General features: G+C 43.7%; 1 protein-coding gene across 1 annotated transcript; it reads right to left on the minus strand.

Moving 5' to 3' along the window:
* Positions 1 to 1641: 1641 nt before the first annotated feature.
* Positions 1642 to 6441, minus strand: LOC113645540 (globoside alpha-1,3-N-acetylgalactosaminyltransferase 1-like). Its single transcript, XM_047804403.1, has 4 exons — positions 6396 to 6441; positions 6208 to 6240; positions 5758 to 5892; positions 1642 to 2947 (listed from the first exon to the last, which is right to left on the minus strand). Exon 4 carries the CDS (start codon positions 2896 to 2898, stop codon positions 2257 to 2259), a length of 642 nt encoding a protein of 213 aa, XP_047660359.1. The 5' UTR covers positions 2899 to 2947; positions 5758 to 5892; positions 6208 to 6240; positions 6396 to 6441; the 3' UTR covers positions 1642 to 2256.
* Between the last annotated feature and the right edge of the window lie 8755 nt (positions 6442 to 15196).

Genomic DNA, 15196 nt, shown 5'->3' on the forward strand with positions numbered 1-15196 from the left:
AGAATGTATAGAATAATTCTAATCTATTCACTATATAATCTGTTAGTATGCACCAAACCTGGGGCATTGTTTTGGGGAATAGGTGATAAAATATTAGATTTGTTTTTAAATTTGCCCTCAGGATGTATAAAAATGGCATTAGCCTCCATATAACTTGGTTTAAACGTGTTTGGATTGTCATTTGCCTGTTACACCAAACTCAATGAGTGTGACGAGTACCTGTGATAAGGACAGTGATGAGGATGCCACAACACAGGGTGCTGTAGATGATGGCAGTTCAGCAATTGGAGATGAAAATGCTTGTTGTGCAACCCAGGGTGTTCGAGATGATTGCAGTGCAACTTAGGATGCTGTGGATGATGGTACAATACAGGGTGCTGCATATGGTGGCGGGGCAACACGGGGTGCTGGAAAAGCTGCCGGGGCAACACATGGTGCTGAAAATGATGGCAGTGCCACACAAGATGTTGAAAATAACAATGGTGCAGCACAGGGTGGTGGAGATGGTGGCAGTGCTGCGCAGGGTGGTTTTATTATTTAAAATAATAAAAAATATTTTTAAAAGTTAAATTGTGAATCTCCTACAGTAGAAATGTAGTTCCAGCCTGAAGAAACAGTGCACTATGAGCTAGTCTCTTATACACCTGTCTTTGAACACATCCCTGTCAACATCTGTCATGTGTACAACGCCGAGTACAACGCTGTGTACAACCCAGAGTACAACGCCGAGTACAACGCCGAGTACATCGCCGAGTACATCGCCGAGTACAACGCCCAGTACAACCCCAAGTACAACGCCGAGTACATCCCCGAGTACAACGCCAAGTACATCCCCAAGTACAACGCTGTGTACATCCCCGAGTGCAACACCCAGTACAACCCCGAGTACATCCCCGAGAACAACCCTGAGTACATCCCCGAGTACAACGCCATGTACATCCCCAAGTACAACACCCAGTACATCCCGAGTACAACAGCGTGTACATCCCAGAGTACAACGCCCTACTTCACATGTTGTTTAGTGAATTGATAGTTTCTGATATGTTGTCATGTAGATGGCTAATGTTATATGCATATGTTTGTGTAGACATTTACTGTTTTTGATATTGCTTGTTGAATATTCATGCAATATCTTTTGCATTTAGTTGCTAAACAATGTTCAGTACACATACGAGACAAATGTCTGATAATGCTTAATGCAAATACGTAATATTTCCTGCAAATATTTGATATCAGCACCGAGGTCACAAAGCCTTTCTAGCACATCATCATGCAGGTTGGTTGTTGAACGATTTCTTTACTGGAAGCATGGAATTGCCTGAAGACCTGCACCACTGTTCTAAGGTCTTTACCCTCAGAGAATTTATTCAAAGCACAAACACGTTTTCTCCTCTCAGTCTGTCTGGGGTGGAATACCAGGCTCTTTACATAAATTTTTATCTACAGAATTTACCGAATTCTAAATTGAGATTATCAGCAAAGGGCAAGAATAAACTGGTGAGGAAGACTATAACACCCTCAATATAAAACAACACCAAGCAACTCATTTGTTTATAATAAAGTAGGTGATGTTTATTTCACACAATGTTGTCATTCTGTATTGAAAAAAAAACCAGTTAAATCTTAGGACACACTCAAGATCATATAGATAATATCCAAGGCTAAAACAAGAGAAAAACAGAAAACAAGGACAATTTCTTCATGAGAAAAATATGAGGACAGGCGTTTACATCGACAGTTGATCACATTGAGTTAAAAATCACATTGAGTCAATCTTAATGATTAAATATCTATCTTTCACAAAATAATCATAGAAAAATAATAAACTAATCCTACAAATCCTACACCACCACAGTGTGTGTGTGTGTGGGGGGGGACATTCTAAGAAGTAATGGATTTTAATAAAGTCATTCCTAACACAACGTTATAATAAAAGGGTCTGAATTAGATAGACACATTAAACATTTACAAATTATTTCAGATTTTATTTTTGCCTAATTCTTTAATAAACTGTATGCTGAAGTATGAAGTTAATAGTTAGTGTTGGCTGCATATTTTCATCTTTTCAGGATGTTCTTTATGTTCTTTATAAGTATACATAAATATGCATGTTAGCAAAGCAGAGCTTAATTCAATGTGTAAAGGTTTATCAGTTTAATTAATTTATGTTAACAGGAAAGTCATAAGAGGTGATTTGATTGTGTGTGTCGTTGTGTGATGACCTAATTAATTAATTGCTTCCTAAGCTGGTGTTAGTTATTTATTGGGTCGAACCTCAGCGTAGTTCTTGATCACCTGTGAGAAGCGTATCACTTTCATGTTGCTGGTTTTCTGTTTGAAGTCCTGCCACAGGTACTCAGGTGAGAGCACTTTGATGGGTTTGTTGTACAGGAAGTACTTGTTCAGGTGAGACTCCTCCTGCCATGCTGCTTCAATCTTATTGGCTCGGTCAATGTCCAGCTGTATGCGGCACGTCTTTGTCAGCTTGTGTACATTGCCAATGCGTCCTCCGATCACGGCTCCTCCATAGTAGTAGTCTCCCTCTTCTGGTGGGATGAAGGCCACAGACTCGGGACGTCTCTCATATGGGAATGCTGTCCGTGGTGTTCCGAAATACCCAGGGTGCAGAACAGCAATTATATCAGACAAAGTCTCCGCCCCCCAGTGGCCATAGAATTTAGAGTCAACATCCAGGCTGAAGATGTAGTCAGCTTCATTGACAAGATGTTCCTCAATGAGCTTTTCAATCATCTCCATCCTGCGCAGTGTAATTTCCTGCCACCGGTTTGAGCTTGGTGTTTTTATCTTGGTCAACTTACGACCTGGCCGCAGCGTTACAGTAGGAACCTCATCCGGGCGATCGGTAAACAGGTAATAATGAACACGGTAACCAACCATGAAGTGCTGCTCCGCTGACTCCAGGAATTCCTTCAGGAAACGGACATACCTGTAGGACATATAAATATGAAATCAGTTCATTATTTATAACAAGAGTGAGTGCATTACTAGTGTAGGAAACAAATAAAAACTACACATCAATAAAAATCAGTTTGTTCAGTGAAGGTCTATGTCTTTGAGCATCAAACAGCAGTCCAAAAGTGTCATGGTGTGATGATCTCAAGGCCACCTGTTTTCTGTAGTTTTGTTTCTTGTTTGTGTGTTGTTGTTTTTTTAAGATTAAAGTTGTATCAGGGCTGAGTTCTAATCAATATAGATGAAGTGCACTGTATCAGCCTCCTCTCCGAGGTCGGGGCCATTCATTTTTGCTTGCCAAACTACTTTTGGTCCTAATAACACCCTGAAACTACTGGTTTTCCCATCCTCTTGCTGGGATTTCTGTTGCTGGGCTTTGAGCTTTAAGGCCAGAGTGTTATTGTCTGAGCTCGAGGTTCTAAGCACCAGGGTTGGTGATTCACAATCCTGCTTTGAATGTCATACTTCACTGTTCAAGCATCATGGTCCAACGGTCACAGTCTGAGCATCACAATGCATCCACCTTGTCAGGGTCTGAGCTTGTCGTCTTGTCAGGGTCACGTTGTAAAAAAATCTTAGTAGAAATAATTAAAGTATTATTCCTTACAATACTATAACCAAAGTAAAGTATTAGGCCCTGCAAAATATTACAATTGCTGTCATAAGACATATGTAGGCGATGTTGTAGGCCAAAGATGTTTATTGTAATCATAAACTTAGTAAAAGTAACCATATTCAGGGCTGTCAGGCCTAGTCAGTCTGAGCACATTTGTATTAACAAATGATAACTTGTTATGTAGACTGAAAAAGACATTGGTTCACAGACTTAGGCCCTGAGAACTAAGGGGAGGAAAATCCATAAATGGGCATATGGGGAAAAGGTAATGGGAAATAAGGGGAAATTAGGTCAGTGTGTTTAGAAAACATAGGAGGTGATGCCGATAAATAAGGTGATATGGCACCTGGGACTCCAAGAAATACTGGGAACTAAAGAGGAGGCTAGGAGCGCCAGGGTATATATTGAGAAGATCGGGGGTGAAGGGGGGGTGTCAAATTCTTCTGGCCAGGTGAAGGAGGCAGCCTCACGCGCGTGTATGTGTGTGTCTGTGTGTGTGTGTGGTGTCTGTGTGTTTTTTATTTTTGCAAGAACATCGCGAGAGTTCTTGTTTTTCTTGATTGATTTTTGCATGACATGCTCTTTTTGGGGGTTTTCATTTGTTACTTTCAATTTGGCAATTTCTCTTAAAAGATTGTTGGCTGAATGACCACAATAAAGAAGCTTGCTCATTCTCATCCAGGTCTGAACAAAGGACAGTGCAGACAAGAAGTTACAAGACAATACAAAAAAGACAATAAAAAGAAACAGCAAAAATACAACAAACCCGGAAAAGGTAGGCATAGTACGTGCAGTCAACAATCCACAGTAAAACTGAGTTTTCTCAGTTTTTTTGTAGTAATTATAGAGTTAACAGTTAAGTCTAACTAAAACAGTTTTTAGTAACCAAAAGGCCTAAGAGAAGAGGACACCCTGTGTTGTGTCGTCTTGGAGACCGGCTCTGAGTTACGACAGTCACATGGTTAAATTATGATCTGAGTATCAGGGTTTGATTTTCAGGGTCCAGTTAACATGGTCTAAAAGTCCTATACTAATGTCCAATATAACAGACATCCACTGTGTTCTATCAGAAGTTTGTGGAACATTGCCATGGTTGATTATTCACACACACACACACACACACACACACACACACACACACACACACACACACACACACACACACACACAATGGCAAATGTTACAGTGAATAAAGTAAAGCAATTACAACTTTAGTTAGTGATTCACATTGTTACCCACAATGCAATGCGTGTGATAATCTCATCCCCAGGTCATGATCTTGCTATATCCTTGCACGGCGATCTGATCTCCCCTTCAGCCACAGCTCGCAACCTTGGGGTAACCATGGACAATCAACTGTCCTTTTCCTCTCATGTTGCTAATGTGACTCACTCATGTCAGGTTTCTCCTCTACAACATTAGAAGGATTCGGCCATTTTTGTCCTCACAGGCTGCTCAGGTACTTGTTCAGTCTCTTGTCATTTCTAGACTGGATTACTGCAACACACTGCTAGCAGGTCTACCTATGAACGCTATCCGTCCTCTGCAAATGATCCAAAATGCAGCTGCACGGCTTGTTTTCAACCTGCCAAAACTCTCGCATACCACCACGCTGCTGCAATCCCTCCACGGGCTTCCGGTAGCTGCACGCATCCGGTTCAAAACACTGATGCTGGCCTATAAAGCCAAAAATGGACCAGCTTCCTCTTACCTAAAAGCCCTCATCACTCCTCGCACTGCACCCCGCAACCTCCGATCTACCAGCACTGCTCGACTGGTTCCACCATCTCTCAGGGTAAGAGGCAAGTATACTACAAGACTCTTCATTGTTCTGGCAACAAGGTGGTGGAACAAACTTCCCCTAGAGGTCCGGACAGCTGAGTCACTGGCTATTTTCAAGCGGCGGTTGAAGACCTACTTATTCAGGAAACACTTCAACTTGCACTTCTTTCCTTATCTTTTGCATTGAACAAAAAACACAACCTTTGACACTTTTTCATTGTAACTTTGAACAAATGTTTTAAACTCATGGTATCTTAAGTATGTAACCTAGTGAGCCAGCATTAATGATTCAATGTTAGAGATTTAAGCACTTATGTACGTTGCTCTGGATAAGGGCGTCTGCCAAATGCTGTAAATGTAAATGTAAATGATAATTAATAACATACTTCCCCAGAGCGAAGACTGTGGTTGCCACGGTGATATTCTTTTGTGAGTAAATGCTGTCGATCACCGACAGATCAAACGTTCCTTCCCATATGATTGGAGCTAACCATGGGGTCAGTGTGGTAACGTCTGTCCGGCTGACAAAACACACACATTTATTATGAGAGTCAGGTACATAAATATTTTGACATTATCATCTATAATGACATCTGGCATTATTGTAGACGCCTATCACAGTATATAGAGATGAAATTAAACGAAAAAAACACAAAGTGACAAAAACATTTTTGTATGTGTTTAAAATGTACATAAAATAATAAACAAACCAGAAGTTAATACTGATTTACGCTTTCATGAGGGGTAAGAAAACACACACACACACACACACACTGACAGACAGACAGACAGACAGACACACACACACACACACACACACACACACACACACTTACCTATTACTCACATCTGGCTGGTTGTATTTAATTCTAAAAAAGGAAAATAGAGAAAATGAAGGATTAAGTAATTGAAAAACAAATAGATGTAAAGTTTTGATTTCATGTAAAGAATGAAAGTAAAAATATTTTATTTCAGTCTCTGAGGTTAAGTCAATGTGTGTGTGTGTGTGTGTGTATTTTCTTACCCCTCAGGAAAGCGTAAATCAGCACTAACTTCTGGTTTGTTTTCCCTGGATGATTATAAAGCACACACTTCTTGTTTATTATTTTATGTACATTTTAAACATATACAAAAGTATGTGTCTATTTATATACAGATAAATAATAATATACATTAAATAACAAACAATAAACAAAAATATATTTAAAAAATTTTATTCCCCAAACTTTTTTGCTCCTGCTTCAGAGCTGGTTATTTTCTGGTTACTGTCCGGGACTTTATGTAGTAAACATCACAGATATTCAAAAACTTATATTTTTCAGAAAGTTCCAGATCATGACACTGCTTGCTCTGATCCCGTTTCTGTGCCTATTCTTCTGTGTCCCGTCTCTATAAGTGCCCTACAGTTCATTCCAGTATTTTTGCACACACAATTCACAGTTCATTCCAGTATTTTTGCTGTTTCTTTTTATTGTCTTTTTTGTATTGTCTTGTAACTTCTTGTCTGCACTGTCCTTATTTCTGCACTGTCTTCTCTGTCTTGGTTGACTTGTCCTGCACTGTGTACACCAGGTTGCACAGTTGTACTTTATTTATCTAGGACCACTTACTAAGTCCTTAGCTCTGTCTTCGTTTTATGTATAGCACCATGGTCCTGGAGAAACATCTCATTTCACTGTGTACTGCAACAGCTATATATGGTAGAAATGACAATAAAAGCTTCTTGACTTGACTTGAAAACTAATCTGTCATTTTTGTAAAGATTAAGTTTGTCAGTTCAAGTTAATTTGTTATCAGAGCAATGTGTAGTCTTTGTTTTGTCACTAGGTGTTGCTATGGTGGCTGAGAAGTGCAAAACAAAATAGACAAACCCGGAAAAGGTAGGCATAGTAGGTGCAGTCAACAATCCACAGTAAAATTGGATGATCTTTATTATAATGTAAGGTTAGATAAACTTTTAATGTGTCATGATTATGTGTCACTGGTTCCATCGACCAGGTCGGTTCGGCTGGTTCCGTCGACCCGCTCGGTTCGGTTGGTGAGGCCGACGGCTTAGGGATGCCGGCCGCCCGAACTGACCTCCTCGGGGTATCTGCCAGTTTGGAGATCAACCGGTTCGCACGGACCCCAGCCAAGCTTGCCGGTATCATAGCCATGTCTACTGGCTCGGTCACGGGTGTGTACGGGACTGGGCTGGACGGAGTACTGTAGGGCATTCGGGCGTCCATGGCCAGTTTGGCTCCATAGCCCACGGACCCCGATGCTTGCTGCCCCCCCAAAAAATAGTTATGGCAGGATTCCGTCTGTACACTGCTCAAGGTTAGCGTGGACCGGCGCAGGAGCAACGCCAAGTTGACGAACTCCGAGAATGATTCTATCTCTCGGGTAGACGGCATAAGTATCGCAGGTTGTCCTTTAGTCCGTACTTAAAAATGGCCTTGAGAGCCTTCTCCCCAAAGTTGACCTGGTTGCACAGGTCCACGAATACCTCCACATATTCCTCGAATGGGGAGTCCTCCTGACGTAGACAAAACAGGATTTCTGTTGGATCCATTTGGTGAGTCGTTCTGTCACGATTAGTCACAGGCGAACGCGGATCCAAATGCAGTTAAATCCTTTTAATAGACAAAACAGGAAACAAGAAACAAACAAGCAGGCAAAAACAGGGCAGAGCACTGAGCAGGACAGGGCACAGGAACAGAGACATGAACAGACAGCATAGCACATACTAACAACGACTCACAACCGGGAAATGAACAAACAGAGTAGATATAGGGAACAAGAACCAGTCACAAGATGGTGGCAATCACAGACTAAGACAAATCACCTGGGGAACAGAATGAGTGCAGTTAATGTCCATGGTAACAAATAGGTGGGCAGGGTCAACAATTAACAGCAGGGAATGACAGCAGACAGAAACAAGGGAAAACACAGACAGACCAGTAGGGAAATTTGTCTTGGGCCATCACCCATGCTGCAGTCATCAGTACACACATTAGACAAAATACACAAGATATTGAATAAATAAAATAACAACTATGTACTTCCTCTATTTAACAACTTCCCAGATACTTTGATAAAAGAGTTTTTAAATCTATTTAATCTGCAACAAGGAACTCTGAAACTCCTGCCAGAAGGCAACAACTCATACTCCATATTCAAAACATGGGAAAAATCAAAGACAATCCTCTCAGGGTGTCTTAAAGTGGCATTTTCGTACATAGTTTGCAATGGTGTCAATTCTTTCACTCCTATAATTTTCCAAGCAGTATATATCATTCATATCAACTTTGATCTCGATTGCACAGATAGAATCCCAATCCATACTGTAATACAGTATCTGATTAAACTCTCAATTACTGCCTGGTAAAAGATTACTATAAATTTTTGATCAACCCCATGAACTCTCAGACGACGTAAAAAATGCAACCTTTGTTGTATCTTACTACAGAGATTATCCACATGTATATGCCATGTTACATGCTTTAACTCTCTACATTTGAATATATTGTCTCCTGGTAAAGTAGGTTCCTGACTTTTGTATACTATCTGCTTAACTCACTTTGTTCTAGAGTAGTGTGATTTTATAGTGTTGGTCTTTGTTGTTCTCTCAGCTGATTAATCAGGAGTAGTTTCAGTCTCCCTTAAGGTGTGAATTGTGGGCAGGGCTTACCCATTTAAATTGACGCTAGCATCTGTATCGGTTTGTAAGTATCTCTCTATCTCACATTGTAACACAAGTGTCTAGTACTGTTTTGATATATTTTACCATACCTTAATTCTCACTTTTGGTTGACTGCAAATATGTGCCTCAAACCCTACTAGGTGACTTCATGGAAGAAATGGACACACTACTTAGTGTTTTCCCTTCCGAAAGCTCCCCTCTGACGGTGCTTGGTGACTTCAACCTCCCTCTGACAAGCTTCAATCTTCTTCCCTCCTGACTCTTCTCGACTCATTCACCCTGACACTCAACAGCTACATCCCCACACAAAGGAGGCAATGTCCTGGACCAGGTTTTCACCGTCCTTCTCCAGCCTCAGACGTGACTGCTACCCCACTACATGTCTCCAATCATCACCTGGTATCCTTCACCATCACTCTCCCTACCCTATCTAAAATTACCTCTCACCCGCTTGCTCTTACCCGCCGCAACCTTTGATCTGTCTCACCTTCTTCTGTAGCTTCTGCCACTCTTTCTTCTCTTCCTGATCCTGAGTCTTTTTCCTCACTACCCTTCACTATCCATCAGACATCAGTAACTACAGAGTAGTATCACTTCTCTCGTTTCTTTCAAAAATTCTTGAACGCATTGTCTATAATCAACTGTCTGTCTATCTCTCACAGAACAACCTCCAAGATCCCTACCAGTCTGGCTTTAAAGCAGCTCATTCCACAGAGACAACCCTTTTGGATGTCTCTGAGAAACTACATGCTGCTAGATCAGCCAAACTGTCATTTGTCCTTATCCTCCTTGACCTTTCAGCAGCATTTGATACGGTCAACCACAAGACTCTCTTATCCACTCTCAGGAGTCTTGGGATTTGCGGATCAGCTTGGGAATGGTTTGCCTCCTACCTGGAAGGACGCTCATATCAAGTAACATGGAGGGGAGTGACATCTGCTCCACGCAGACTCTCCACTGGCGTCCCACAGGGCTCAGTACTTGGTCCTCTTCTTTTCTCCCTGTATACTCACTCTCTTGGTGAAGTTACTTCATCACATGGGTTCTCTTACCACTGCTATGCTGATGATACACAACTTATCTTCTCTTTCCCACCCTCAGATGCCACAGCTTCTGACCGGATCTCAGCATGTCTGGCAGAAATTTCATCATGGATGACTGCTCATCAGTTAATGCTCAATCCTAGCAAAACTGAACTGCTGTTCATCCCAGGTGATTCATCCCCAGGTCATGATCTTGCTATATCCTAGCACAATGATCTGATCTCCCCTTCAGCCACAGCTCGCAACCTTGGGGTAACCATGGACAATCAACTGTCCTTTTCCTCTCATGTTGCTAATGTGACTCACTCATGTCAGGTTTCTTCTCTACAACATTAGAAGGATTCGGCCATTTTTGTTCACACAGACTGCCCAGGTACTTGTTCAGTCTCTTGTCATTTCTAGACTGGATTACTGCAATGCACTGCTGGCAGGTCTACCTATGAACGCAATCCGTCCTCTGCAAATGATCCAAAATGCAGCTGCCCGGCTTGTTTTCAACCTGCCAAAGTTCTCGCATACCACCACGCTGCTGCGATCCCTCCACTGGCTTCCGGTAGCTGCACGCATCCGGTTCAAAACACTGATGCTGGCCTACAAAGCCAAAAATGGACCAGCTCCCTCTTACCTCAAAGCCCTCATCATTCCTCGCACTGCACCTCGCAACCTCCGATCTACCAGCACTGCTCAACTGGTTCCACCATCTCTCAGGGTAAGAGGCAAGTATACTACAAGACTCTTCTCTGTACTGGCACCAAGGTGGTGGAATGAACTTCCCATAGAGGTCCGGACAGCTGAGTCACTGGCTATTTTCAAACGGCGGTTGAAGACCTACTTATTCAGGAAGCACTTCAATTAGCACTTCTTTCCTTATCCTTTGCATTAAAAAAAAAAAAAAAAAAACCTTTGACACTTTTTCATTGTAACTTTGAACAAATGTTTTAAACTCATGGTATATTAAGTATGTAACCTAGTGAACCAGCATTAATGTATTCAGTGTTAGAGATTTAAGCACTTATGTACGTCGCTCTGGATAAGGGCGTCTGCCAAATGCTGTAAATGTAAATGTAAATGTAAATAATTCCTCGCACTGCACCCCGCACCCTCAGATCTACCAGCACTGCTCGTCTGGTTCCACACCTCTCAGGGTAAGAGGCAAGTATACTACAAGACTCTTCTCTGTTCTGGCACAAAGGTGGTGGAACGAACTTCCCCTAGAGGTCCGGACAGCTTTCCTAGGTTACATCATCTCAGCCAAGGGGGTCGCGATGGATGACTCCAAAGTGCACGCAGTGTTGCAGTGGCCCCGACCGCAGAGCGTCAAAAAGTTGCAGCGCTTCCTGGGCTTTGCCAATTTCTACCGCTGCTTCATCCGCGGGTTCAGCACGATCGCCGCACCGCTCACTTCCATGACAAAGAGCGCGTCAAATCGGCTTACCTGGTCCCCCGAAGCCACGGCAGCGTTCAGACGGCTGAAAGAAAGTTTCACCTCGGCCCATATCCTCCACCATCCAGTTCCGAACCGTCCGTCTATAGTGGAGGTGGACGCCTCCAGCACCGGAATTGGAGCTGTATTGTCTCAACGCCTGAGGGCAGAAAACAATATGTTCCCGTGCGCGTACTACTCGCGCAAGTTGTCCCCGGCAGAGCGGAACTATGATGTGGGGGATCGTGAGCTGCTCGCCGTGAAAGCTGCATTTGAGGAATGGAGGCACCGGCTAGAGGGCGCTCTGTACCCGTTCACGGTTCTCACCCATCACCGTAACCTGGGAAATCTCCATGCTGCCAATGCATGAACCCGCGCCAGGCCAGGTGGGCCATGTTCTTCACCCGCTTCCGATTCTCGGTGACATACAGACCCAGAACCAAGAACGCCAAAGCTGATGCCCTGTCCCGAATGTTCCGGGAACACGGCCCAGACACGCCCCCCGAGCCCATCATTCCTGAGACCCACATCCTCGCACTCATCCAGTGGGACATTATGACCGAGATCACCCAGGCCAACGCGCAGACACCACCGCCAGTCGAGTGTCCACCCTCAAAAATCTATGTGCCCGAGAACCTACGTGCAAGCCTCCTGGAGCTCTTACACTCCACGCCCAGCTCCGATCACCCCGGTATCACAGGAACAATGCGCCTAGTGCAAAATTAGTTCTGTTGGACGTCTCTGTCTGCGGACGCACGAGCATTTGTCCGCACCTGTCTGCAGCACCTCCAAGCCCTCTTGCCAACTCCCCGCGGGCCTCCTGATGCCATTACCCATACCACAATGGCCCTGGTCGCACATCGTGCTTGACTTCGTCACTGATCTTCCCCACTCAAGCAACTGCACGGTCATCCTCACAGAAATAAACCGATTTTCCAAGGCCTGTCGACTAATTCCCCTGCCAAAGCTCACCACGGCATTCGAAAACCACCGAGGCTCTGTGTAATCACTTCTTCCGGTATTATGGTCTGCCCGAAAACATTGTGTCCGATCGCGGTCCCCAGTTCACCTCGCGAGTCTGGTCAGCGTTCTTGAAGCAGCTCGGCGTCAACGTCAGCCTCACCTCGGGGTACCATCCGCAGGTGAATGGGCAGACAGAACGGCTGAATCAAGAACTCATCCGCTCATATTGTCAAAGCAATCAGGCCAACTGGATCAAGTACTTGTTATGGGCTGAATACGCGCAAAATTCCCTCATCAAACCAGCCACCGGTCTGACTTCGTTTCAGTGTGTCCTGGGCTTCCAACCTCCGCTGTTTCCATGGTCCGGCACACCCTAAAAGCTGCAGGCTGTCAACGACTGGTTTCCCCGGAGTGAGAAGACATGGAGCACGGCACACCGGCAGCTGCAGAGAGCCGTGCACAAACAGAAGACGCAAGCTGACAGGTGTCGCCAAGAGCACCCCAACTAACAACCCAGTCAGTGGGTCTGGCTATCTACCCGTGACCTCCGTCTCCATCTGCCCTGACGTAAGCTTAGCCTCAGATATGTGGGGCCGTTCCGGATCACCAAGCAGATCAACCCGGTCTCTTACCGCCTGGCACTCCCTCCGACATACCGCATTTCCCAGACCTTCCATGCCTCCCTGCTGAAGCCTGCCGAGGAACTTGTGAGACAATTAGGGGGCCCCACCGATCCACCGGCGCCCCTCATAGTTGGCGACAAGGAGGCATACCAGGTCCACGAGCTACTGGATTCCAGACGCAGAGGTGGTCACCTGGAGTACCTGGCTGACTGGGAGGGGTACGGACCAGAAGAACGTTCCTGGGTGAAGGTGGGGGACATCCTAGACCCCCCACTGACCGCCAATTTTCACCGGCGGCATCCAGACAAGCTTGCGCCCCGGCCTTGCGGTCGACCCTGGCGCCGCACACGCCCTTGCATCGGGAGGCGCTCGCGGGGGGGGCTCTGTCACGGTCGGCGCACCTGCCCTGCCTCCCAGCTGGCAACACAGAGAAACCTCGCCGGAATTTTAGGCGCTTCCGGACTGCGATTCCCACAAAGCCCTATGCCGGGTTAATTACTCCACCAGCTGTTTCCCATTTCCCACGCTATAAAGACTGAACTTGAACTTCCCCCCAGTGCGAAGTCTCGACTAGCATTTGCTGTCATTCTGAGTGTCTCCTTGCGATTCTGTTTCCGGTTTTGACTCTGTTTTGTATTCTGATTCTCTGATTGTTTGCTGCATGCCCTGACCTTCTGCCTGCCTTTTCGTTTGTGATTTTTGCCCGCCCTTCGAAATCGATCTGCTGTGTTTTTGACCCTGCCTGTCTGTTTCCGGTCTGTCAATAAAAAACGCTGCAAATGGATCACCAGCCATATGACTCCCCCTTACACACTCATTATAGATTTTAGAGGTTTATAACTCGGCAAGCTTTTGAGCTATCTATACCAAACTTGGCCAGCTTCTTTAGGGTGATACTCTGGTGAACTGACTGGCCTTTTGGTTTTCCCGCAGCATCGCTCCCAATATATGAAAAACAAAATCATTCCACAACATTGACATGTGATATATCAAAACACTCAGCACAATGAATGGAACTGCGTCAAGGGTATTATAAATCCAACAAAATGTAAATCCCTTTCTCCATAACCACACACATAAACAATAAGAAGTATCTCTAATTTCAAGTCAGTTAGTTATTGAATTACACACACACAGAGAGACTTTATAAATCTCCACTGGAATCCTTGTTTAATCTGTGTTACTCTAAAGGAATGGCTTTGAAGTTGTAAATTGTGTACTCACACACTTGGGGTAAACTCTGGCACATCATGTAAACCTTTACTGAAAACACAAAACACAACATCGTTGTTCAGCACAAAACATTCAGATCAGAACCTGACATCAGAACCTCCACAGGGTTCACATTAACGCTAAACCATAACACAAAACTCTAAACACTAACCACTAAACCCTAAATTCAAATTCATATTTGTATAACCAGGGGTAAAACATCAGGATTGACGCTTGGCACTTAAACCCCAAGCCATAACGCTAACCACTAAACCTTAAACCTTAAACCCTAACCTCAAAACACAAACATGGAAACCCTAACCCTACCAACTAAAGTTTAGCTCAAACCCCTAAACCTAACAGTAGTTACTAAGTCATCAAAACAATGGTTACAGACCTTACTTAGATATCACAAGTTAAGGTACTGTGAGTCAGTGCAGTTAATGAACAGTATTCTTTAAGGAAACTTGAGTGACTGCAAGTAAGTTCATTAAACTGAGCCCAAGTCAGGTCTCTTTAGTCGCTCACCTGAGCCAGGAGAAAACAAACCTAGAAGAAAAATTAAACAAATCAACAAACAAGTCAACAAAATATATAGAAAATATCAAAATATCGTATCTTATGTAAACACACTCCATTGAGTAAAATGTTGTACATTTTTTTAGATACTTAAGATGTGTGTAAAGATTTTGTTTCTCCTTGAGATATTTCATTCCTAAAAAGAACATTTTATGAACATATATTTTTAAGCCTAAAAACTAAATGTAAACTCCCATGCCATGATTTTTGTTTTAATTCTTGCTTTGCCTTTTTGTTATTTGCAAATTTCCTGACCTTTGCTTGTCTTTGTGTTTTCAGCTGTATTATTTGTATTTG

The sequence above is a fragment of the Tachysurus fulvidraco genome, chromosome 19 (assembly GCF_022655615.1).
Source record: "Tachysurus fulvidraco isolate hzauxx_2018 chromosome 19, HZAU_PFXX_2.0, whole genome shotgun sequence".
Taxonomy (NCBI): domain Eukaryota; kingdom Metazoa; phylum Chordata; class Actinopteri; order Siluriformes; family Bagridae; genus Tachysurus; species Tachysurus fulvidraco.

Bases quoted from the DNA above. Each gene is read 5' to 3' on its own strand.
- LOC113645540 (XM_047804403.1), bottom strand. From the start codon at position 2,898: ATGGTTGGTTACCGTGTTCATTATTACCTGTTTACCGATCGCCCGGAT.